Source organism: Bolinopsis microptera, chromosome 6 (genome assembly GCF_026151205.1).
Source record: "Bolinopsis microptera isolate Bmic1 chromosome 6, MBARI_Bmic_1.0, whole genome shotgun sequence".
NCBI classification, from domain to species: domain Eukaryota; kingdom Metazoa; phylum Ctenophora; class Tentaculata; order Lobata; family Bolinopsidae; genus Bolinopsis; species Bolinopsis microptera.
Window position 1 is genome coordinate 482158 of NC_087077.1, and position 24769 is coordinate 506926.

The following is a 24769-nucleotide window of genomic DNA, read 5'->3' on the forward strand; positions in this document are numbered from 1 at the left end:
ACTTAGGTGAAATGAGAAGGAGGACTGAGGAGAACTGAGGAGGAGGATGAGGAGGAGGACTGAATAGGAGGAGGAGAAGGAGGGGGACTGGGAGAGGACTGGGGAGGAGGAAGGACTGATGAGAAGGATGAGGAGGAGGACCCAGGAGGAGGAGGACTGAGGACCGAGGAGGAAGAGGAGGAGGATGAAGAGGAGGAGGAGGACCCAGGAGGAGGAGGACTGAGGAGCTAGGAGGACTGAGGAGGACTGAGGAGGATGGCTGAGGAGGATGCCTGAGAGGGAAGAGGAGGAGGAGGATGAGGACTCAGGAGGAGGAGGAGGAGGACTCAGGAGGACTGAGAAGGAGGAGGACTGAGGAGGAGGAGGAGGAGGAGGAGGACTGAATAGGAGGAGGAGGAGGGGGACTGGGGGAGCCCTGAAGAGGAGGATGGAGGACTGAGGAGAAGGATGAGGAGGAGGACTGAGGAGGACTGAGGACTGAGGAGGAAGAGGAGGAGGATGAAGAGGAGGACCCAGGAGGAGGACTCAGGAGGAGGAGGAGGACTGGGGAGGAGGAGGACTGTTGAGGACTGATGAGGAGGACTGAGGACGAGGAGGAGGAGTAGGAGGAGGACTGAGGAGGGGAGGAGAAAGAGGACTGAGGAAGATCAGGAAGACCCAGGAGGAGGAGGAGGAAGAGTAGGAGGATGAAGCATCTAAATGTTATTTCCATTTTTGTCCGTTTTAGTCCATTTTTGTCCGTTTTTGTCCGCTCTATTTTTGTCCGTTTTGAAAATATAGGGTACCGAACGGACAAAAAAAATAAGACCCCTATAACAGCAAAAATTGAACATTTTATTTAGCAATTAAGGTGTCCATTAATGTCCGCCTATGTCCGCCTATGTCCGTCTATGTCCGTCTATGTCCGCCTATGTCAGCCTATGTCCTGTCCTTTTTGGATTCTATGAGACAAGCGGACATAGACGGACGTGACACCCCCCCCCCCCTTATAAAAAGATACCTGAATAAAGTTTTACTTTTTGAGTTTGTATGAATTCATAAAATATGTCGATCAATTCATTCATCCAATATTTAATTAATTTAATGATCTAAGGACGTTGAGATTGAAACAAAGTTGGCAATAAATGTCAATGGTCCCATACTGAGCTTTCTATAGTTTAGCTGGATGGTTATCATTAATATTGATTATTTAGTTGGTATACAGCAATAGCTGCTATGGTCATTCGAGCGGAGACCATGGCCTATCGGGCGCCTATTGGACGCCTATCGGGCGCCTATCAGACGCCTATCGGGCGCCTATAGGCGTCCGATAGGGGCCCGATAAGCGCCCGATAGGCGTCCGATAGGCGCCCGATAGGCCATGGTCTACGCTCGAATGACCGCTGCTATATCTATATATATTGCTGTATCGTTATTACTTATTTATAGGTCTTGTTATATGTAAAAGAAAAAAGAACGCAGTTTCACGTAACTATGTATATTTTTAAAGTTTCGATACGATTTAATTTATATGTTATATCATATTCAATTTCACGACGAAAATTATCTTTTTTTCAATATCTCCGATTTACATTATAAACCAATTTTAGCGGCTTTCTCAGTTTGTTTCTCGAACATTAAAACTCAATGTGACGAAAAAAATGAAAGAATTCAAAACGATTCCAACAATATTAATACAACTCGTACACAACGTAATAATTCCAGTTTCACCAATGAAAATGTTTTCTCATTAATAACTGCTTAGCGAAGAATTAGGATAACAAATACAAGACACAATTAAGAAATATTGCAAATAAATGCAAGATAAAATCAATGCCATACAGAGCACCTAGTATAAGATGTCATTTTAACCCCAACAAGGACAGGGCCTTGATAAATATGGAATCTATTTTTGTGACAGATAATTTATTCTTTCTCAGTACCATAACTGTCCACGAGTTAATTCATATTAATATACAATTATACAGCTGTGGTGATGAGTAATTCTAATTCTATCTATCTAGACGATAAAAATAATTTATTAGTAACATTAGCCATGTTAACACCTACCACAAATCAAACCAGGGGTCAGACTCAATACCCATGTACCAGAGTTACGTTATCTTGCTGCTAATAGTAAAGAGTCTGATTTACACGATCATGCTTTAGTCACACTTATCACCACAGTAAAGTGTCCAAGAATTCCGACCAGCATTTGAATGGTTTCTAATTTATTCTTTCTCAGTGAAGATTTTCCACAGATCGGATGTAAGTCCACATAGGTTCCTAGTAACGCATTCTGGATAATTCCCCCTGCAATTTGTTTCGTCTAACAAAAAGCTAGGTATAAATGTGGGATATTGTTGAATAAGCTGCTAAGTAAAGAATTGGAGATATGAAGTACAGATCTCCACAGCCATATGTCTAATATGAACCACAGCTAGTAACATTAACCTTATTAACATCAATATTAAAATCAACCACAGCTAGTAACATTAACCTTATTAACATCAATATTAAAATCAACCACAGCTAGTAACATTAACCTTGTTAACATCAATATTAATATCAACCACAGCTAGTACCATTAACCTTATTAACATCAATATTAATATCAACCACAGCTAGTAACATTAACCTTGTTAACATCAATATTAAAATCAACCACAGCTAGTAACATTAACCTTGTTAACATCAATATTAAAATCAACCAGGATTGGAATCACTCATGGTTTGCTGCCAACAAGCTAATTATTTATTCTTTCCCAACAACTCTGATCACAATGACACACTGAGAAGTCGTGGTTATCAAACAGCAGAGTTTGCTGCTTAGTAAAGTGTTAGCTTCCCATGATAACCACACGGTCAGGAAATTGCTTTAAGTTTCCTGGTCCAAGTTTCTTAACTGCATGAACGTAAATTGTTAGACAGCATTTCTCTTTACCACATTTAGTAGGTCTAAGGTCACACTTGCTCTCATATTTACTCTAGCGGCAAAGGTAATGTTACTGCTATTTCTAGAAGTACTGCTGAGTAAAGAATCTGATTTATTCACTAATTCACAAATCATCCTGCTGCAAATATGTAATATAAGAAGAATTCTTGCATCGTACGCAAGCATTTTATTATTTCTCGTCAAGATTTGTTCACAACTGATACTGGGTCTTGGTCACTGTTCTTCTTTCCAGTTTCCATAACATCTGGATAATTAATAAAGTAATAAGGTTAAAAAACGAAGCAATTCATTTCTTATCAATCCAATATCAGAGAGGGGAGGGCTCATCTTACTCATCTCGCAGTAAAACGAAAAATCACAATCAAATTTATAATGATGATAGAAATTGGAAAATGCACTATAAGCAATAAACATCCATAACCGATTAAGATAGATACGTTATAATATTAACAGACAAATTATTGTACAATGATAAAACTCACAGAAAGTATTATAATTCATCAGGCTGATCCGTATTCTCATAAATATAAAACCAAATACTAATCAGTCGCAATAACGGAATCAATTTGAAATACAAATTCATTTTTTTAAATGTTGATAACGACACTGAAAAATCAAACATGGTCTTAATTGCCAAACTCTGTACAGCAGTACAAAATTACCAAATCAAAAATAAACACTAGCAAAACACTGTCATTTCAAACTTTTAAGCGACAACAACATTACAGAAGTTCAACTTTACTCCTAAACAACGAAACGGGTACTTTAAATGATAACCGGACGCAAAGTGATGTGATCAAAGGGAATGTGATGCAGCTAAGGGCTAGGCTTCAATAAACTCTAATTTACAGGAAGAGAAAACTCTATTATATGAGGACCCAAATTAAATTAAGTTTTGCTACATCATGGCTATAAATTCTCGATCTTTACATAAATACTTTACTCGATTACAATACTTTAATACTTATTTATTATTTATCTATTTATTTATACTATCATAAATACTGCTAAAGGAAGGTTAAAACAACAGACTATCAAATTTGTTACACAAACAAGAAAATCATCTTGTTATTTCCTTTCCAACGAAACTACCTGTTGTGGAAAGGCATTTCGAATTCAGTTAGGATAAAATCGTAATAATTAGTACTGCAATATATCACTCATACTAATTTATGAGCATTTAATCTATAGTATCACAGCTTTTTAAGCCCTCTTGCTGAGCTCATCCAGTGCTTCCTGCATTTTAGTCTGGACACTGTTCGTCAGTTCAGTGACGTCATCAGAGGAGAGACCCACGGTGGAGATGGGTTCTAGAACCTTCATTCTTATCACCCCGCTGTTGAACACCCAGTTCTTACCTGGTGGCATAGTTTGCTAATAGAATTGAGATTTCAATGTTTTTACTGAACGTTGACTTAGTATGGCTAGAGATATTGATGTTATGGAAAAGATTAAAATCGTTGTAATGTATACCTTTATTTTTCGAAATTGTAAATCAAATTCCGTCTATCAGTTGACCTTTTAATTTCAAAAATGTTAAATGCAGAAATATCCGAAATAATTATTCCTTATTTTTAAACTTACCATCGTATAGTGACGGTGGAATGTATATCACAACTGGTACTATCGGAGCTTGACATTGTTGCGCCATATGGAATCCACCTGACAGGAAATCAAGAAATTTAGCTAATTATTAGACGATGGTCAGCAGAGGTTGGTTTGCTTCTAAACTAGTTAGAATGATCGTAATGATCACAATTACTGAATTACAGGTTTCATTATTGATTGTTTAGCTACGACAGCTCATGCATGATTAGTAATTAGTCGATACCGTCATCCAATAATTAGATTGCAAAGTGTAAATACTTAACCATTCAGAATCGTTAAAACAAGCAAGTAGTCCGCTATGTTCCATTACATAATAATAATAATACAATATAATTATTAGATTATAAATTTAATATAATAATAATATAATTATTAGATTATAAATAAAGTAACAAACGGGAACAAAAAATGCCTTAATATACTTTGTATAAAAACGTTACCTTTCTTGAAGGGAAGCATTTTCCCATCGAAGGCCTTGTTTCGGGTTCCTTCAGGGAATACACAAACACGGAGCCGTTCATTCTTTATACGCTCATTTATTAAGTTCATGTGGTCACGCACTTCCCCGCTGGCTGAATGGGTTCGGTAATAACAGATTAGCAATTGAAAATTAAAATACTTTTCATTAGACATTCGATATAAAATTAATAAAGAATTCGACAATTTTCTTCATTATAAGCATTAAGCATATTGGACTAACATATCCGAATATATAACAATTATTCCAAAAATAGTGACAGTTAGTGAACATGTCTCACCTCCACTACACTGCACTACAGTTAGTGAACATGTGTCTAGTATAGTGTATAGTGTATAGTATAGTGAACATGTCTCATGTATTTATAGTTGCCATGTTGCACACTGCACTCACCTCCACTTTTACGTGTTATAAACTCGTGGCCACTGAGATAAGCCGCCCATCCAAAGAAGGGAACGTATAATAGGGAGCGCTTCATCAGAATGATGGCTCTGTGGGGCCAGATCCTGCGGAGATGTGATTAGCCAGCATGTCAAGTGTGGAGTAGGACAGTTTAGGTTGTAGTTTAAGTTTAAATCAACAGCTCTTTTTAGGTGAGTTACATAGCTGTGACTACAAGAACACAGCTGTAGATCCCCAGCTCAGCTGTAGATATTATGTGGTTGTTGAAAATAACAAACCTAGCAATACACAAGGTATCACAAACCTAGCAATACACAAGGTATCACAAACCTAGCAATACACAAAGTATCAAGAGAAGACTGGTGATTGGGGGAGAGAATGTAACCACCCTCGTGAGACTCCAGGTGTTCTTCACCCTCAGCTTCTACTGTTATACCCAATAATAATCTGAAGAGGAAAACTTATAAAAAAGAAATTACGCATCTGCTTGTTAGTGAACTGTTCCGCACATTGCTGAGAAAAGTGTTACTCGAAACAACGATTTAACGAACAACAAATAAGACTGTAAAGATTAAAAGACACAGCATAAACGCTGCAAGAACAAACAACAAACCACATCACACTGTTTGAGATGATTACTCCGCAATAGAACACACACTAGACTCAGACTAGAAATCGGCTCTTACACTAATGCCACAGTACACACAGTACACACAGTACACACAGTACACACAGTATCCTAACATTGAGTAATGATAGTAGCCCGTGCTAAACCGAGTAATTAATGGCACACTACTTTAATAAGGGCTGTTCATAAAATGGACGATAAAGTATATGCATATTAGCGACAAGAGAAACGCCATTGTTGGACGTGAGGAGAGTGAGGACTCCTCAAACGACATTAAATAAATTCCTTCTGTAACGTCCTCAATAAATTTAATAGATTTGTAGTGTTGTAATTAGTTATACAATATTCCTTCTGTAACGTCCTCAATAAATGTAATAGATTTATAGTGTTGTAATTAGTTATACAATATTTAAATTCCTTCTGTAACGTCCTGAATAAATGTAATAGATTTGTAGTGTTGTAATTAGTTATACAATATTTAAATTCCTTCTGTAACGTCCTGAATAAATGTAATAGATTTGTAGTGTTGTAATTACTAATTACAACACTACTAATTACAGTAATTAGTTATACAATATTTTACCTGGAGAGATGGTAAAATAGGGGAGCAAGTGTGTAGGTGTTATCTCTGTTTTTAGGGAAGAACGGACAATAAACCATGTGAACCACAGCTAACACCAGGAAAACCCAAGAGTAAAGGACCATCCTGAGGATGTAGTTGACATGTTTGGAGAGGAGGCTGAGGAGGAGGGTGAGAAGGGTGGTGGCGGCGAGGTATAACAACCACATGGCTAACTAGTAGTATTCAGAGAGATTAGTTTAATTAAAAGTTAGTGTCAAAAGCAAACAGTTACTTTTGACTAGAATGATTGGTTAACTTACGTAGTTTCACGTTAATTTTCATCAATTGACTTGGTAACTGAGAAGTGAGAGTAGAAATAATACAATATCTCATTCATCTTATCAGATGAGGTTACATCCATAAAATAACAAAATAAAAAGATAAAACAAAAATATGTTCAATAAATAAACACTGAAGATGTATCAATTGCTAATGCAACTCAGCAACTCTTCACAAACAAATCAATTATAATAGATTTTCGTACCCATTTTAACGGGTACTTTTGATTTTAAGAAGAATTCGTCAATAAATTTTTAAAGGAGCTGAGTCCGATCATCAGCAAATGGGAAGTCATAGCTCAACGAGGACATTTTATCAGGGTTTTGCAAATTTGTTAGGCGATCACACTGGTATTCACCTAGTCATCTTATCTGAAGTTAAAAAACTGGTAGTCCACCTGGACTCTCTCTCACACTCTTTAAAACTTATCAAATACTAAAAATTCAGACTCTCCAATAAACGGTCATCTTGAAAACACTTCCTAGATCAATGGAATCAGTGCGCACAGCACACTGCTCAACATGTCTCTCAAGTCCTATTAGAGTTAGCCCACTGATCGCTGGACTGAGAGCTAGGGGGGCCTCCTCGACCACGACCCCTGAAATCACCACGGCCCCTACCCCGGTCACCACCACGACCACGAGCTCCTCCTCGGTCTCCTCTTCCTCGGGAGTTACCACGGAAACCAGACCCTGCGGAGAACAAAATATATTAATATTAAATAGAATCTGGTTAATTAGTACACTTAAGAGTAAGGTCGCTGATTGAGTTTTTTTTAATCGACAATCCCCGGAAAAAATTTTCAATTCTTCAAACCTCTGTTAGATCCCCTATCTCCACCCCTTGAAGTGAAACCTCTGCCCTACTACTGGGATCTGGATACGGTCTGCTCCCGTCTCCTCTACCTAATATAACTCAAGTTAGCTAATGAAGATACGGTCTGCTCCCGTCTCCTCTACCTAATATAACTCAAGTTAGCTAATGAAGATACGGTCTGCTCCCGTCTCCTCTACCTAATATAACTCAAGTTAGCTAATGAAGATACGGTCAACTCCCGTCTCCTCTACCTAATATAACTCAAGTTAGCTAATGAAGATACGGTCTTCTCCCGTCTCCTCTACCTAATATAACTCAAGTTAGCTAATGAAGATACGGTCTGCTCCCGTCTCCTCTACCTAATATAACTCAAGTTAGCTAATGAAGATACGGTCTGCTCCCGTCTCCTCTACCTAATATAACTCAAGTTAGCTAATGAAGATACGGTCTTCTCCCGTCTCCTCTACCTAATATAACTCAAGTTAGCTAATGAAGATACGGTCAACTCCCGTCTCCTCTACCTAATATAACTCAAGTTAGCTAATGAAGATACGGTCTGCTCCCGTCTCCTCTACCTAATATAACTCAAGTTAGCTAATGAAGATACGGTCTGCTCCCGTCTCCTCTACCTAATATAACTCAAGTTAGCTAATGAAGATACGGTCTGCTCCCGTCTCCTCTACCTAATATAACTCAAGTTAGCTAATGAAGATACGGTCTGCTCCCGTCTCCTCTACCTAATATAACTCAAGTTAGCTAATGAAGATACGGTCTGCTCCCGTCTCCTCTACCTAATATAACTCAAGTTAGCTAATGAAGATACGGTCTGCTCCCGTCTCCTCTACCTAATATAACTCAAGTTAGCTAATGAAGATACGGTCTGCTCCCGTCTCCTCTACCTAATATAACTCAAGTTAGCTAATGAAGATACGGTCTGCTCCCGTCTCCTCTACCTAATATAACTCAAGTTAGCTAATGAAGATACGGTCTGCTCCCGTCTCCTCTACCTAATATAACTCAAGTTAGCTAATGAAGATACGGTCTGCTCCCGTCTCCTCTACCTAATATAACTCAAGTTAGCTAATGAAGATGCGGTCTGCTCCCGTCTCCTCTACCTAATATAACTCAAGTTAGCTAATGAAGATACGGTCTGCTCCCGTCTCCTCTACCTAATATAACTCAAGTTAGCTAATGAAGATACGGTCTGCTCCCGTCTCCTCTACCTAATATAACTCAAGTTAGCTAATGAAGATACGGTCTGCTCCCGTCTCCTCTACCTAATATAACTCAAGTTAGCTAATGAAGATACGGTCTGCTCCCGTCTCCTCTACCTAATATAACTCAAGTTAGCTAATGAAGATACGGTCTGCTCCCGTCTCCTCTACCTAATATAACTCAAGTTAGCTAATGAAGATACGGTCTGCTCCCGTCTCCTCTACCTAATATAACTCAAGTTAGCTAATGAAGATACGGTCTGCTCCCGTCTCCTCTACCTAATATAACTCAAGTTAGCTAATGAAGATACGGTCTGCTCCCGTCTCCTCTACCTAATATAACTCAAGTTAGCTAATGAAGATACGGTCTGCTCCCGTCTCCTCTACCTAATATAACTCAAGTTAGCTAATGAAGATACGGTCTGCTCCCGTCTCCTCTACCTAATATAACTCAAGTTAGCTAATGAAGATACGGTCTGCTCCCGTCTCCTCTACCTAATATAACTCAAGTTAGCTAATGAAGATACGGTCTGCTCCCGTCTCCTCTACCTAATATAACTCAAGTTAGCTAATGAAGATACGGTCTGCTCCCGTCTCCTCTACCTAATATAACTCAAGTTAGCTAATGAAGATACGGTCTGCTCCCGTCTCCTCTACCTAATATAACTCAAGTTAGCTAATGAAGATACGGTCTGCTCCCGTCTCCTCTACCTAATATAACTCAAGTTAGCTAATGAAGATACGGTCTGCTCCCGTCTCCTCTACCTAATATAACTCAAGTTAGCTAATGAAGATACGGTCTGCTCCCGTCTCCTCTACCTAATATAACTCAAGTTAGCTAATGAAGATACGGTCTGCTCCCGTCTCCTCTACCTAATATAACTCAAGTTAGCTAATGAAGATACGGTCTGCTCCCGTCTCCTCTACCTAATATAACTCAAGTTAGCTAATGAAGATGCGGTCTGCTCCCGTCTCCTCTACCTAATATAACTCAAGTTAGCTAATGAAGATACGGTCTGCTCCCGTCTCCTCTACCTAATATAACTCAAGTTAGCTAATGAAGATACGGTCTGCTCCCGTCTCCTCTACCTAATATAACTCAAGTTAGCTAATGAAGATACGGTCTGCTCCCGTCTCCTCTACCTAATATAACTCAAGTTAGCTAATGAAGATACGGTCTGCTCCCGTCTCCTCTACCTAATATAACTCAAGTTAGCTAATGAAGATACGGTCTGCTCCCGTCTCCTCTACCTAATATAACTCAAGTTAGCTAATGAAGATACGGTCTGCTCCCGTCTCCTCTACCTAATATAACTCAAGTTAGCTAATGAAGATACGGTCTGCTCCCGTCTCCTCTACCTAATATAACTCAAGTTAGCTAATGAAGAACCTATCAAGATCTAGCAAATTAGTGGTTATTTGAGCCACAGTCTGTTTTCTCTATTAGATAAATAAACTAGTGACCCGGACCAGTGTAATTCTTATCTAGAACAAAAGTCTTGACCAGTGACCACAATACAGCTAAAATCTAGATTATATACAGTGAATACCTAATATTACAATGATTGTATTTACAATAATAAATAATATTAGCCTATAGTCATTGTAAAACATATTGTTACCTCTGAAGCTGCCCCTGTCTCCGCCCCTGAACCCTCTCCTTCCACGTGACCCGTCACCCCTCCCACGTGACACAGACCCTTCATGTTGTTGTTGTCCCTCGTTACTGAAGGTCCTTCTGGGGGGCCCTCCCCCTCTTTGGGGGGCTGTGTTGTAGTTGAAGGTGGACGGCTCTGAGGATGGCATTTCTAGGATCGTTATTCTTCAAAATATTAACGAAATTTACTGTCTAAACCATGTCATCATCTGTGAGTTAATCTCAGGTCGGATAACGCACAGTATAACTACAATGCAGCTGTTACCTTGTCCAGGAGGAGGTGGCTGGTTGAAGCCGGTTGTCTGCTTGTTGGTATTTTGGTTACTCTGGTTCTGGGTATCCCAGCCTCCTGTATTGTTCCAGTTCCCTTGTTCTACGTACGTACCTTGCTGGTCGAACCTGGGGCATGTCACGTGGTTAGACATGATCACGTGTTGGTCAGCAATAAGTTCATGTCACTGCAATACCCTTTAACTTTAGGTTAGAAGTTCCTTGGAAATGATATGTAAAAGATAGGGTAATGTGATAAAAAGTGAGCTTACCCATATTCGTCGTTAGCATTGAAGCTGGTTAGATTGGCTGTGTTCTGTTGTTGCTGCTGCTGTTGGGTCTGGGTTTGACCTTGTTGTTGATTCTGGTTTTGTTGTTGGTTCTGTTGGTTTTGTTGGTTCTGGTTTCGCTGATTTTGCACTCTGGAAAGAACTTTTGTTAACCACTTATACTCGTTATGTGATTCCAGAAAATAATTACACGGCCGTTAAATAATACTAATTCCAAAATATTTCACAGAATATTTTGAATAGGATATGCTTTGTTCAATTATAAAACCTGCGCAGGAATTCCAGCTCGCAAAAGAAATCCCAATTAAAAGAAGACAGGGCTGTGAAAAAGAAGAGAACGATCTAAATTATTATAAATATACTTCAAAGGGTGAACTAACGTGGCAGCTATCTCGAGTTCTCCCTTCATCTTCTCAGTACTGATCTGTAGTCCAGGAACCACCTCTGTTCTTATCATGGGCAGGATCTGGTGCAGGGACTTGCTGCTCGTCTTCTCGTTACTCTTACTGATCACCTGATGTCAGAGGGGGCTTGTGACGTCATACTTGTGACGTCATATTACTCGTGTCATTCTTGTCACTTGTGGCGTGATATTGAAATTATTCAGCAAAATCAGCGGGATTTATTGGCAAGTGTCGTTATACAGGTGTTCAAATAACTAAGCAACAGTGAAAACATGAGAGTTTAAAATCACAACATATGCAACAGTGTAACAATATTCAACACGAACAAAGAAAATATTCGAAACAAACAAACAAAGGAAACGACCCTTAAAATATATAAAATAAACTAGTGTAACTGTAACTCTCAGGAAATTCCCTCAATAATGCGTGAAACTTGATTAAAAACTAACCTTAGAAGGAGCGAGAGTATTGATGACATTATCATCCACCTGTAGGTTCTGCGTCTCACCCATACCCGGTATTACTTTAGAGTCCAATATAACTGGTTCCTGGTCTGAAATACAGGTAATTGTACTAATTGACTGCTAATTAAATGATAATCACACTGTTGACTGTTCGAGTACACTGATCAACTGAGGAAGCTTCATTACTCTTTTTTTAAATTTCAGACAAAACGATTTAGCTTGGAACGTAGGAGAACAAGGCACTAAGCATACATTAATATAATATTTTAGTTAGAAAAGCCGGTGTAGAAAAGCCGTTGAGCGGTTCATAGCCGGCTCTAAGCCAATTCTAGAGCGGTTCTAGCCAGTTCTTTATCGGTATTCAACCTTTTGGCCAAATATTACTGAGCTTATTATGTTTAATACATACCACTAACAATATTACTGAGCTTATTATGTTTAATACATACCACTAACAATATTACTGAGCTTATTATGTTTAATACATACCACTAACTAATTACTGAGCTTATTATGTTTAATACATACCACTAACGCACACCTACCCATTTGTAATCCATGAGGATCCTCAATAGCAAGGTCCTGAAGCTCAGTTTGATCGTACAGTCCCTCGTTAGGGTTCGTGTTCAAATTGTATTTATCCTGCATCAGATCTCCTAGAAAATACAAAGTATAGGGTTAACTACAGTCCCTCGTTAGGGTTCGTGTTCAAATTGTATTTATCCTGCATCAGATCTCCTAGAAAATACAAAGTATAGGGTTAACTAATACAGTCCCTCGTTAGGGTTCGTGTTCAAATTGTATTTATCCTGCATCAGATCTCCTAGAAAATACAAAGTATAGGGTTAACTACAGTCCCTCGTTAGGGTTCGTGTTCAAATTGTATTTATCCTGCATCAGATCTCCTAGAAAATACAAAGTATAGGGTTAACTACTATAACATACAGTCCCTCGTTAGGGTTCGTGTTCAAATTGTATTTATCCTGCATCAGATCTCCTAGAAAATACAAAGTATAGGGTTAACTAATACAGTCCCTCGTTAGGGTTCGTGTTCAAATTGTATTTATCCTGCATCAGATCTCCTAGAAAATACAAAGTATAGGGTTAACTACAGTCCCTCGTTAGGGTTCGTGTTCAAATTGTATTTATCCTGCATCAGATCTCCTAGAAAATACAAAGTATAGGGTTAACTACTATAACATACAGTCCCTCGTTAGGGTTCGTGTTCAAATTGTATTTATCCTGCATCAGATCTCCTAGAAAATACAAAGTATAGGGTTAACTAATACAGTCCCTCGTTAGGGTTCGTGTTCAAATTGTATTTATCCTGCATCAGATCTCCTAGAAAATACAAAGTATAGGGTTAACTACAGTCCCTCGTTAGGGTTCGTGTTCAAATTGTATTTATCCTGCATCAGATCTCCTAGAAAATACAAAGTATAGGGTTAACTAATACAGTCCCTCGTTAGGGTTCGTGTTCAAATTGTATTTATCCTGCATCAGATCTCCTAGAAAATACAAAGTATAGGGTTAACTAATACAGTCCCTCGTTAGGGTTCGTGTTCAAATTGTATTTATCCTGCATCAGATCTCCTAGAAAATACAAAGTATAGGGTTAACTACTATAACATACAGTCCCTCGTTAGGGTTCGTGTTCAAATTGTATTTATCCTGCATCAGATCTCCTAGAAAATACAAAGTATAGGGTTAACTAATACAGTCCCTCGTTAGGGTTCGTGTTCAAATTGTATTTATCCTGCATCAGATCTCCTAGAAAATACAAAGTATAGGGTTAACTACAGTCCCTCGTTAGGGTTCGTGTTCAAATTGTATTTATCCTGCATCAGATCTCCTAGAAAATACAAAGTATAGGGTTAACTACTATAACATACAGTCCCTCGTTAGGGTTCGTGTTCAAATTGTATTTATCCTGCATCAGATCTCCTAGAAAATACAAAGTATAGGGTTAACTACTATAACATACAGTCCCTCGTTAGGGTTCGTGTTCAAATTGTATTTATCCTGCATCAGATCTCCTAGAAAATACAAAGTATAGGGACAACTACCATATTGTCACCTATAATGTTGAGATTCGTCAAGCTTTAACAATCACATCGTGTGACCAGAGAGAGAGTAACATTATACCCATGAATTGTAATCGAGCCATTATGATGTATTTACCGTGTGGTAATTATACATTATAAATACATATTACATATTGTTGGACTATGACTGTTTACCTGGTCTGTTTCTGGTCCAGAATTTAGCAGTGTGATCGTTACTGCCACTAGCTAGAATGTGTCCCAGAGGGTGCCAGTCCAGTGACAATACCATCCCCTCGTGTGCTGTGTCCATCCCTCCAACTTCTCTATCCGTCCTGTCAGGTCACGTGTTAGGTCACGTGTTAAGTCACGTGTTAAGTCACGTGTTAGGTCACGTGTTAGGTCACGTGTTAGGTCACATGTTAGGTCACGTGTTAGCATGTTAGGTCACGTGTTAGGTCACGTGTTAGGTCACGTGTTAGGTCACGTGTTAGGTCACGTGTTAGGTAACGTGTTAGGTCACGTGTTAGGTCACGTGTTAGGTCACGTGTTAGGTCACGTGTTAGGTCACGTGTTAGGTCACGTGTTAGGTCACGTGTTAGGTCACGTGTTAGGTCACGTGTTAGGTCACGTGTTAGGTAATAAGGTTACGTGTTAGGTTAAATAAGGTTACGTGTTAGGTTACGTGTTAGGTCACGTGTTCGGTTATAAGGTTACGTGTTAGGTTACGTGTTAGGTTAAATAAGGTTACGTGTTAGGTTACGTGTTAGGTCACGTGTTACGTTATAAGGTTACGTGTTAGGTTACGTGTTAGGTTAAATAAGGTTACGTGTTAGGTTACGTGTTAAGTTACGTGTTAGGTTAAATAAGGTTACGTGTTAGGTTACGTGTTAGGTTACGTGTTAGGTTACGTGTTAGGTTACGTGTTAGGTTACGTGTTAGGTTACGTGTTAGGTTAAATAAGGTTACGTGTTAGGTTACGTGTTAGGTTAAATAAGGTTACGTGTTAGGTTACGTGTAAGGTTACGTGTTAGGTTACGTGTTAGGTTACGTGTAAGGTTACGTGTAAGGTTACGTGTTAAGTTATAAGGTTACGTGTTAGGTTACGTGTTAGGTTAAATAAGGTTACGTGTTAGGTTACGTGTTAGGTTACGTGTTAGGTTACGTGTAAGGTCACGTGTTAGGTTATAAGGTTACGTGTTAGGTTACGTGTTAGGTTAAATAAGGTTACGTGTTAGGTTAAATAAGGTTACGTGTTAGGTTAAATAAGGTTACGTGTTAGGTTACGTGTTAGGTTAAATAAGGTTACGTGTTAGGTTACGTGTTAGGTTACGTGTTAGGTTACGTGTAAGGTCACGTGTTAGGTTATAAGGTTACGTGTAAAGTTACGTGTTAGGTTAAATAAGGTTACGTGTTAGGTTAAATAAGGTTACGTGTTAGGTTAAATAAGGTTACGTGTTAGGTTACGTGTAAGGTTACGTGTTAGGTTACGTGTTAGGTTACGTGTTAGGTTACTTGTTAGGTTAAATAAGGTTACGTGTTAGGTTAAATAAGGTTACGTGTTAGGTTAAATAAGGTTACGTGTTAGGTTACGTGTAAGGTTACGTGTTAGGTTACGTGTTAGGTTACGTGTTAGGTTACGTGTTAGGTTACGTGTTAGGTTAAATAAGGTTACGTGTTAGGTTACGTGTTAGGTTACGCGTAAGGTTACGTGTTAGGTTATAAGGTTACGTGTTAGGTTACGTGTTAGGTTAAATAAGGTTACGTGTTAGGTTACGTGTTAGGTTACGTGTTAGGTCACGTGTTAGGTCACGTGTTCGGTTATAAGGTTACGTGTTAGGTTACGTGTTAGGTTAAATAAGGTTACGTGTTAGGTTAAATAAGGTTACGTGTTAGGTTACGTGTTAGGTTATAAGTTTACGTGTTAGGTTACGTGTTAGGTTACGTGTTAGGTTACGTGTTCGGGTATAAGGTTACGTGTTAGGTCACTTGTTAGGTCACCTGTTAGGTTAAAAGGTTACGTGTTAGGTTACATGTTAGGTTACGTGTTAGGTCACTTGTTAGGTCACGTGTTAGGTTATAAGGTTACGTGTTAGGTCACCGGTTAGGTCACGTGTTAGGTCACGTGTTAGGTCACGTGTTAGGTTATAAGGTTACGTGTAAGGTCACGTGTTAGGTCACCGGTTAGGTCACTTGTTAGGTCACGTGTTAGGTTATAAGGTTACGTGTTAGGTCACCGGTTAGGTCACGTGTTAGGTCACGTGTAAGGTTACGTGTTAGGTTATAAGGTTACGTGTAAGGTCACGTGTTAGGTCACCGGTTAGGTCACGTGTTAGGTTACGTGTTAGGTTACGTGTTAGGTCACGTGTTAGGTTACGTGTTAGGTCACGTGTTAGGTCACGTGTTAGGTCACGTGTTAGGTTACGTGTAAGGTTACGTGTTAGGTTATAAGGTTACGTGTAAGGTCACGTGTTAGGTCACCGGTTAGGTCACGTGTTAGGTTACGTGTTAGGTTACGTGTTAGGTCACGTGTTAGGTTACGTGTAAGGTCACGTGTTAGGTCACCGGTTAGGTCACGTGTTAGGTCACGTGTTAGGTAACGTGTAAGGTTACGTGTTAGGTTATAAGGTTACGTGTAAGGTCACGTGTTAGGTCACCGGTTAGGTCACGTGTTAGGTTACGTGTTAGGTTACGTGTTAGGTCACGTGTTAGGTTACGTGTAAGGTTACGTGTTAGGTTATAAGGTTACAAGGTTACGTGTAAGGTCACGTGTTAGGTCACCGGTTAGGTCACGTGTTAGGTCACGTGTTAGGTTACGTGTAAGGTTACGTGTTAGGTTATAAGGTTACGTGTAAGGTCACGTGTTAGGTCACCGGTTAGGTCACGTGTTAGGTTACGTGTTAGGTTACGTGTTAGGTCACGTGTTAGGTTACGTGTAAGGTTACGTGTTAGGTTATAAGGTTACAAGGTTACGTGTAAGGTCACGTGTTAGGTCACGTGTTAGGTTACGTGTTAGGTAACGTGTTAGGTTACGTGTTAGGTTACGTGTTAGGTCACGTGTTAGGTCACGTGTTCGGTTATAAGGTTACGTGTAAGGTCACGTGTTCGGTTATAAGTTTACGTGTTAGGTTACGTGTTAGCTTTTAAGGTTACGTGTTAGGTTACGTGTAAGGTTACGTGTTAGGTTACGTGTAAGGTTACGTGTAAGGTTACGTGTTAGGTTATAAGGTTATGTGTTAGGTTACGTGTTAGGTTACGTGTAAGGTTACGTGTTAGGTAACGTGTTAGGTTACGTGTTAGGTAACGTGTTAGGTTACGTGTTAGGTTACGTGTTAGGTCACGTGTTAGGTCACGTGTTCGGTTATCAGGTTACGTGTAAGGTCACGTGTTCGGTTATAAGTTTACGTGTTAGGTTACGTGTTAGCTTTTAAGGTTACGTGTTAGGTTACGTGTAAGGTTACGTGTAAGGTTACGTGTTAGGTTACGTGTTAGGTCACTTGTTAGGTCACGTGTTAGGTCAAAAGGTTACGTGTTAGGTTACATGTTAGGTTACGTGTTAGGTCACTTGTTAGGTCACGTGTTAGGTTATAAGGTTACGTGTTAGGTCACCGGTTAGGTCACGTGTTAGGTCACGTGTTAGGTCACGTGTTAGGTCACGTGTTAGGTCACGTGTTAGGTTACGTGTAAGGTTACGTGTTAGGTTATGAGGTTACGTGTAAGGTCACGTGTTAGGTCACCGGTTAGGTCACGTGTTAGGTTACGTGTTAGGTTACGTGTTAGGTCACGTGTTAGGTTACGTGTAAGGTTACGTGTTAGGTTATAAGGTTACAAGGTTACGTGTAAGGTCACGTGTTAGGTCACGTGTTAGGTTACGTGTTAGGTTACGTGTTAGGTTACGTGTTAGGTTACGTGTTAGGTTACGTGTTAGGTTTTGTGTTAGGTCACGTGTTAGGTCACGTGTTCGGTTATAAGGTTACGTGTTAGGTCACGTGTTAGGTCACGTGTTCGGTTATAAGGTTACGTGTTAGGTCACTTGTTAGGTCACGTGTTAGGTCACGTGTTAGGTCACGTGTTAGGTCACGTGTTAGGTCACGTGTTAGGTTTAAAAAATGTGTACAATTTGTACAAGGGACCCTTGTGTTCGAGCTGGAAAATTATTGAAGACAATTTGTCTTCTAAAATCACCTATTTGGTACCAAAAGATTCGTCTTCTCAAGCTGATTACGATTCTGTAAAAAAAAATTTTAAAAACTGATGCTTTTTGAGTTATAGGCATTTTAAGCCTTAAATCTGCCATGTTTGGACCTTTTTTACGATGAATTTTACTAAGTCGTTTGAGGCCACATTTCATACCTTAAAACTCAAAATTGAGAGAAATCCTGTTCCAAAAAGTCGGATATGATCATCAGCTACACTCACAAGAATTTTTGAAGCGATATCTTATGACCTGGGTGAATGGTAAAATATACAACTTTGATTTTTTCAAAAATTTCAATTTTGCTTCTCTCGACCTTGTTTGGTCTGTAACTTCGTCATCTATATTTTAATTATAAAATCCTCTGAAGTGCTTCTTGTACGGATTGTAAATAATGTTCAGTTAAAAAATCAGCCAAAAAACGTTTAAAATGACTGAAATATCGGTATTACAGTGACAGACTTCTCAAAATTTCCAAAACTTTCGAAAAAGAAAATAATTTGTTTTTCGAATGTGCGTACTCTCAAAAATTTTTTTCAATGCCTCAAATCTTACAGTTGTACAGTAATCTATACTTTCATAATATGAAGTCAAATCCCGGGTCCCGGCAAAAAAGGTTTTGGTGTATGTCCCCTTAAGTGTTAGGTCTTAGGTATTAGTGCAGATGATGTGCTTTTGATTCTCTATAAACCGATTAATGAGATATTTCGGTCGATTTGAAGAAGACAATATTTTATATTCATTACTTGTTTAATGAAGAATGGTATCATCCTAAGTAAGATGGTAACTGAGTTTATCCAGTGAAAGTAATGAGGAAAGTGAAAGTAAGGAGGAAAGTGAAACATACCCGACAATCCAGAAGAGAATACTCCCATCAGCACCACCACTAGCAAACAAGCCCTCGTGTATTGGATGCCAGGATATGGACATAACTTCCTTCTTGTGTCCTCTGAATACTTGCATTTCCTTCATCGCTCGAATGTCAAATATCTTGAAATAGATTAATAAGGTTAGAACCAAAATCAAACAATCAGCAGGTTGGTGAAAATCAAGTCTACAATATAAATCTATAAGTTTAACGATAAGTTGAGTTCCTTCAATGGAAAAGCTGTACTACATAATATAATAGAGAAACAAGAGGAGAGCTAGCATCTTGTTGAATACGAAAGATTCAATCCGAGGAAGGATAATATTTGATTCTTTAGCTAGTTATTCAAGTTCAACTTTATCAAAATTATAAAGATAGAACTGAATAGCTTGAACAGCAAGTTAAAAATAACAATAACCTCACAATGACCTAAACATGATAAACTTTGCAGGATTTGTAACAGTACCTTTAACAGATGGTCCCGAGAGGAAGTGAGGAGCCAGTTACCATTCCTGTTCCACTTAGCTCGAGTTACTGTGGCCTTGTGCAAATGCCTGAAAATATGTTAAAGAGTTACTGTGGCCTTGTGCAAATGCCTGAAAATATGTTAAAGAGTTACTGTGGCCTTGTGCAAATGCCTGAAAATATGTTAAAGAGTTACTGTGGCCTTGTGCAAATGCCTGAAAATATGTTAAAGAGTTACTGTGGCCTTGTGCAAATGCCTGAAAATATGTTAAAGTTGTTGTTACTGTGGCCTTGTGCAAATGCCTGAAAATATGTTAAAGTTGTTGATTGCGTATGAACACTGCTTTGCATGGTATGAAGCCTACAAATTATGCACTATTATGGTTCACTGACAAACCTTTGCTACGAGTTTTTAAAAGTTCACTTAAAAACGTTACAAATTCGTGGAGTGTATGAAACACATGGTGCGAGTGATACAATATGACAAAAGTGGTAAAGCGCTGACAAAAAGGAAGAAATGACACGATAAAATAAGGTAGAATTTCAAGGTGTGACTTTCACTTTCAAAAGTGTGATCTGAGAAGGTATAACCGATAAGAAGTTCAACTGTCAAACTGCAAAAGATATTATACAATGTGTCGAAATCTGGGCTCACATAAAAATCTACTGTTAAAATGAACTGAAAACCGAAAGTAACGCACAATGTAGTGAGAGATTGTCCGACTCTAGGATCCCACAGTTTAATAGGTTGCTGAGTATCCTTGCTCCCTGACACGATCAGCCCCTTCTGAGGGTGCCAATCACAGCACTTCACTTCCGCACCGTGACCCCTCATAGCTCTCTCTTCTGTACAGGAGTGGAAATCCCAGATCTTCACTAAACTGTCGTCGGAGCACGTGACGAACTTCTTGTCAGTAGGACAGAAACTGAAACAAGGGTTTAAAGTTAAGTTGTAACCACTTAATCATTTTTCAGAATTAAAGTTTTAAACTGATTTAATGTGAGTATGAGAAGTGAGAACTCTTTGATCCTATAATGTATCCTAAGAGCACCCTGGCTGTGGTTGTGGGGGCCGGGGAGGGGGCCGAGGGGGAGGGGGCCGGGGGAAGGGACCGGGGGAGGGGGCCGGGGGAGAGGGCCGGGGGGAGGGGAGCTGGAGGGGGCCGGGGGGAGGGGAGAGGGCCGGGGAAAGGGGGCCGGGGGAAGGGACCGGGGGAGGGGACCGGGGGGAGGGGAGGGGGAGAGGGCCGGAGGGAGGGGGCCGAGGGGGAGGGGGCCGGGGGAGGGGGCCGGGGAGGGGGCCGGAGGGAAGGGACCGGGGGAGGGGGCCGGGGAGGGGGCCGGAGGGAAGGGGCCGGGGGAGGAGGCCAGGGGAAGGGACCGGGGGAGGGGGCCGGGGGAAGGGGCCGGGGGAAGGGACCGGGGGAGAGGGCCGGGGGAGAGGGGAGGGGGCCGGGGGAGAGGGGAGGGGACCGGGGGAGAGGGCCGGGGGAGGGGGCCGGGGGAGAGGGCCGGGGGAAGGGACCGGGGAGAGGGCCGGGGGGAGGGCCGGGGGCCGGGGGAGGGGGCCGGGGGAGGGGGCCGGGGGGAGGGGGCCGGAGGGAGGGGGCCGGAGGGAGGGGGCCGAGGTGGAGGGGGGGGCGGGGGAGGGGGCCGGGTGTTTAACTGTACCTGGCGTCCCTGATGACCTCTGTGTGAGCATCAAAAGATTTGACATTGTTCATGTTGGACTGCCAGTACTTGACATTTCCCGTGTGATCGGCTGTTAATAACCAAGTTTCGTTCTTGTTCCACTCCATGACACGCAGTGCCGTGTCGTGCGCCTGGGATAGGTTTAGTGATAAATTAATAAATATAGATTAGTAAAGACAGTCCAATATTATTTATATAGGCGACATTATTTGTGATATTTTGATAAAATTATACCACAATAAAATGAACAGACACTCAATAGTCAATGTTGGCGATCTTTTCAGAAAATAAAGTAAACATTTTAAATTGCTAAATTTCTAAATTACATTAAAACTCAGCTCAGCTGGTCACTCAATACAAAACGGTTACAATTCTATGATGGCATAATCGCACTTAAAAGAAATATGTACAAATATACACGAATAGTGTAACAAACAGCAAACATATTAAACTCAATAAATAACATTTCAAATCACGAGAATAACATGCTAAGATTTTAATTCTGGCTCGAAGGACATTTTTGATACTGGTGATCACTGATCTGTTACTTTTAATGGAAATCTGAGACATTTGAATGTATTAAGAATGCGTGGCAGATCTACGGCCTATAAAAGGAAATTGAGATTAATTATTGCCTACCAATCAAACCTGGATATTAGTTTCGAAAGTAAAGTTGTTACCGCTCCACAGAGTGAATTCTCCGCTCGATGCTCCTGATATCATTCTCTTACCGTCAGGGAGAAACTGGGAAGAAGGGATATAAAGTGAAACCGAAAGTGAAACAAACAATTTAATACTGCGAGGTTGAATTATAATCACTTGTTGTGCAGAGTTCTCATAGTTTGAACTCGTACAATACATCACCAGGGGGGGGGGGGGGCCCCATCACCATCAACATACCTCCAGATCTATAGTATTACATTAATAAATAATGTGGACCACGTTTTGAATAATTACCTGTAGTAATGTACTACTAGCCAATTGCTTTTATATATTATGATGTATGATAGAGTGTACGAGTGTAAATGGAAGATATTGAAAAGACATACAGTTCAGTAAACAGTAAACAGTAAACACCAGATGTAGCAGCAAACATGTATTATATCAGCTAATAATTTGACAACTTGTACAATGATAACATGGAAACAGGAAGAATTAAAACAACGGATAATGACGGGGGTGATCACCCCCATAATGACATATTCAGCGCCAAAATACATTAACCAGACAAGGCTCCTCTGGAACCCACGGACCCATCTGTTGCCCACATCTCCTGGAACTTTTAATAAACTGGATAATTTTTACAAAAACTCTTCTACATAATATATGTTTTCACTCTACATTAACAGCAGGTCACTCGAGCTAAAGACCTGTAAGATTGTCTCAAAGTTGAAAGTTAAGCCGTTCCACAGAGTGAACTCCCCGTTTGAAGTTCCTGTTACTAATCGCCGCCCTTCTGTAGTCCACTGGAAATTATAGTCAATTTCACAATCAGCTCCATTTTCACTTTCACACAATCACACAACCTATATTCCCTTTCTTTCCACTTATACGCTACCTAGATTCCCTTTCTTTCACACAATCACACAACCTATATTCCCTTTCTTTCCACTTATACGCTACCTAGATTCCAGGTTTCTTTCACACAATCACACAACCTATATTCCCTTTCTTTCCACTTATACGCTACCTAGATTCACTTTCACACAATCACACAACCTATATTCTCTTTCTTTCCACTTATACGCTACCTAGATTCCCTTTCATTATTACGTTCTCCGAAGCTTCAGAGATTTACTTAAACAGGTACTCAGAAAGAAGAGTTGCATAAGGGCACACATAGTATTTTACACAGACAATTCACAATATTACAGAAAGCTATACAAAAGAAGATATTTAAAGAGAAGAGTGTGAATAAATGAATAGTCACAAGTTTGAATAATCACTAGGTGTTATGGGCGTGTGCCGCATGATGTAACTCACAAAGCTGAATAAAGATAAATCTCGGTGTATACCCCAGCATAATGAGCTATTAGCTTGGTGGCCAGGTCGTATAAAGGCTATAAAGGCTATAATATATAATACATATTCGCCCATTTTTTATACTTAATGCACAGGAGAGAGTTACAATTCGCACTGTTATGAACCGTTAGCGCAAAGTAAGTCACCCAGAAATTAATACGATTGTCATTGAAATTAAATAAGTACATACCCTGACTAAATGGATGGGGCATTTGAACTTGTTGGTGGACATTCTGACAAAGCGGGTAGTGACCGCGTTCATGGGATTGTCGAGCATTCCCATTGGGGGCATCATCTGAGGAGTGGGGATAGTTTTTAATTAATTACAACACAACAAATCTATTAAATTAATTGAGGATGTTACAGAAGGAATTGATTTAAAATGAAGTCCGAGGAGTCATAATCCTCCTAAGGTGGCGTTTGTCTTATCTCATTAATGGTAACAGTTTCAATAAACCTATTTTGTAAAATAATACCATTTCAAAACACACTCTGTTCACAGTGCAGATAGTTATTATTAGAAAGGGTAACCTCTCCTCATCCCTAGTTATTTGTTTTGTGCACTCACATCAATGTAGTACGCTTTGTGAGGCTGCAGAACTTTGGAACCATGTAGACTCTTTTTATAAAGCCTATCCTCAATATACTCAAATACTGGAGCGTTGTAGTCTACTGTCTTCCGCTGCACCGACCTCCTCATACGCTTCCCGTCAAATGTGGACATTTGTGAGGGAAAGAACATGGGTGTTAACTGCATACCCTGCATATTTGGGGGCATCGGTGGCATTCCAGGCATTGATGATATACCTGCGAATATTGAACATTGTAGTTACTATCACAATAATATGGTACTGTACCAATTATGAATTATCACAAATCCTAAACTCCTAAAAATCAAACTTTCGAACAAGCTTACATACAGTATACACGTTCATGATTATATTAAACAATAAACCTAGCATAGATCATACAATGAACAATGTGATTCGGTCCCCGTGTCACAGCTGGCAGCATCTAACAGTTATATGCTAAATGGAGGTGATGTGAGTATAATGAATGTCTGGTTCACCTTGCTGGAAAGGGAATCCCATCATGCTCGGTTGTTTGGGTAACTCCCCTGCCGGCGCTACCGGTGCTTCAGGCTGGTTCCGGACATACACCATGGGATTCATCATGCTGACCATGTCTGTTGTGTTGTTGTTAAAGGGAGAAACTTTTATCCTTAGTTATATATTATACACAACATGTGAACTATTTATAAACATAAAATTAAATTTGAAACAAAACGATTTTTGTAAGTAAGCATTTAAGGCGAAAGTTATTGGCTTTTTGTGCCGACATTGAATAACTCATATTCAGTCAAATTTAGGCGAACAGAATACTTTTTTATGATAACGATTTGCCAAATAATATTTCAA

At 39.8% G+C, this 24769-nt stretch overlaps 2 protein-coding genes across 4 annotated transcripts; both read right to left on the reverse strand.

Annotated features, from left to right (window-relative positions):
- Positions 1-3352: 3352 nt before the first annotated feature.
- On the reverse strand, positions 3353-6855 carry LOC134816518 (uncharacterized). Its single transcript, XM_063825391.1, has 6 exons — positions 6635-6855; positions 5754-5870; positions 5415-5527; positions 4984-5115; positions 4520-4597; positions 3353-4293 (listed from the first exon to the last, which is right to left on the reverse strand). Exons 1-6 carry the CDS (start codon positions 6838-6840, stop codon positions 4139-4141), a joined length of 801 nt encoding a protein of 266 aa, XP_063681461.1. The 5' UTR covers positions 6841-6855; the 3' UTR covers positions 3353-4138.
- A 147-nt stretch (positions 6856-7002) lies between these two features.
- Positions 7003-24604, reverse strand: LOC134816996 (pre-mRNA 3' end processing protein WDR33-like). 3 transcript variants are annotated; one of them, XM_063826056.1, is made up of 18 exons: positions 24421-24533; positions 23920-24158; positions 23542-23646; positions 22700-22795; positions 21978-22073; positions 21309-21460; positions 20339-20563; positions 19639-19726; positions 19152-19294; positions 14308-14444; positions 12613-12723; positions 12053-12156; positions 11580-11713; positions 11182-11331; positions 10905-11038; positions 10605-10775; positions 7769-7857; positions 7003-7644 (listed from the first exon to the last, which is right to left on the reverse strand). In XM_063826056.1, exons 1-18 carry the CDS (start codon positions 24524-24526, stop codon positions 7396-7398), a joined length of 2529 nt encoding a protein of 842 aa, XP_063682126.1. In that variant the 5' UTR covers positions 24527-24533; the 3' UTR covers positions 7003-7395. The 3 variants fall into 3 exon arrangements, with proteins under 3 accessions (XP_063682126.1, XP_063682127.1, XP_063682128.1); XM_063826057.1 differs by lacking the exon at positions 21978-22073 and having other exon boundaries at positions 24421-24604; XM_063826058.1 differs by lacking the exon at positions 22700-22795.
- Positions 24605-24769: the final 165 nt, after the last annotated feature.

What these genes read in the sequence shown, in the direction of transcription:
- LOC134816518 (XM_063825391.1), bottom strand. Translation starts at nt 6,840, where the DNA reads ATGTGGTTGTTATACCTCGCCGCCACCACCCTTCTCACCCTCCTCCTC. An exon ending in CTATTTTACCATCTCTCCAG is followed by an intron (nt 5,871 to 6,634) that starts GTAAAATATTGT and finishes TTTCCTCTTCAG; the next exon opens with ATTATTATTGGGTATAACAG. An exon ending in TATAACACGTAAAAGTGGAG is followed by an intron (nt 5,116 to 5,414) that starts GTGAGTGCAGTG and finishes GAACCCATTCAG; the next exon opens with CCAGCGGGGAAGTGCGTGAC.
- LOC134816996 (XM_063826056.1), bottom strand. Translation starts at nt 24,526, where the DNA reads ATGATGAATCCCATGGTGTATGTCCGGAACCAGCCTGAAGCACCGGTA. An exon ending in CTGGACCAGAAACAGACCAG is followed by an intron (nt 12,724 to 14,307) that starts GTAAACAGTCAT and finishes TGTATTTTCTAG; the next exon opens with GAGATCTGATGCAGGATAAA. An exon ending in GAACTCGAGATAGCTGCCAC is followed by an intron (nt 11,332 to 11,579) that starts GTTAGTTCACCC and finishes AGTTCTTTCCAG; the next exon opens with AGTGCAAAATCAGCGAAACC.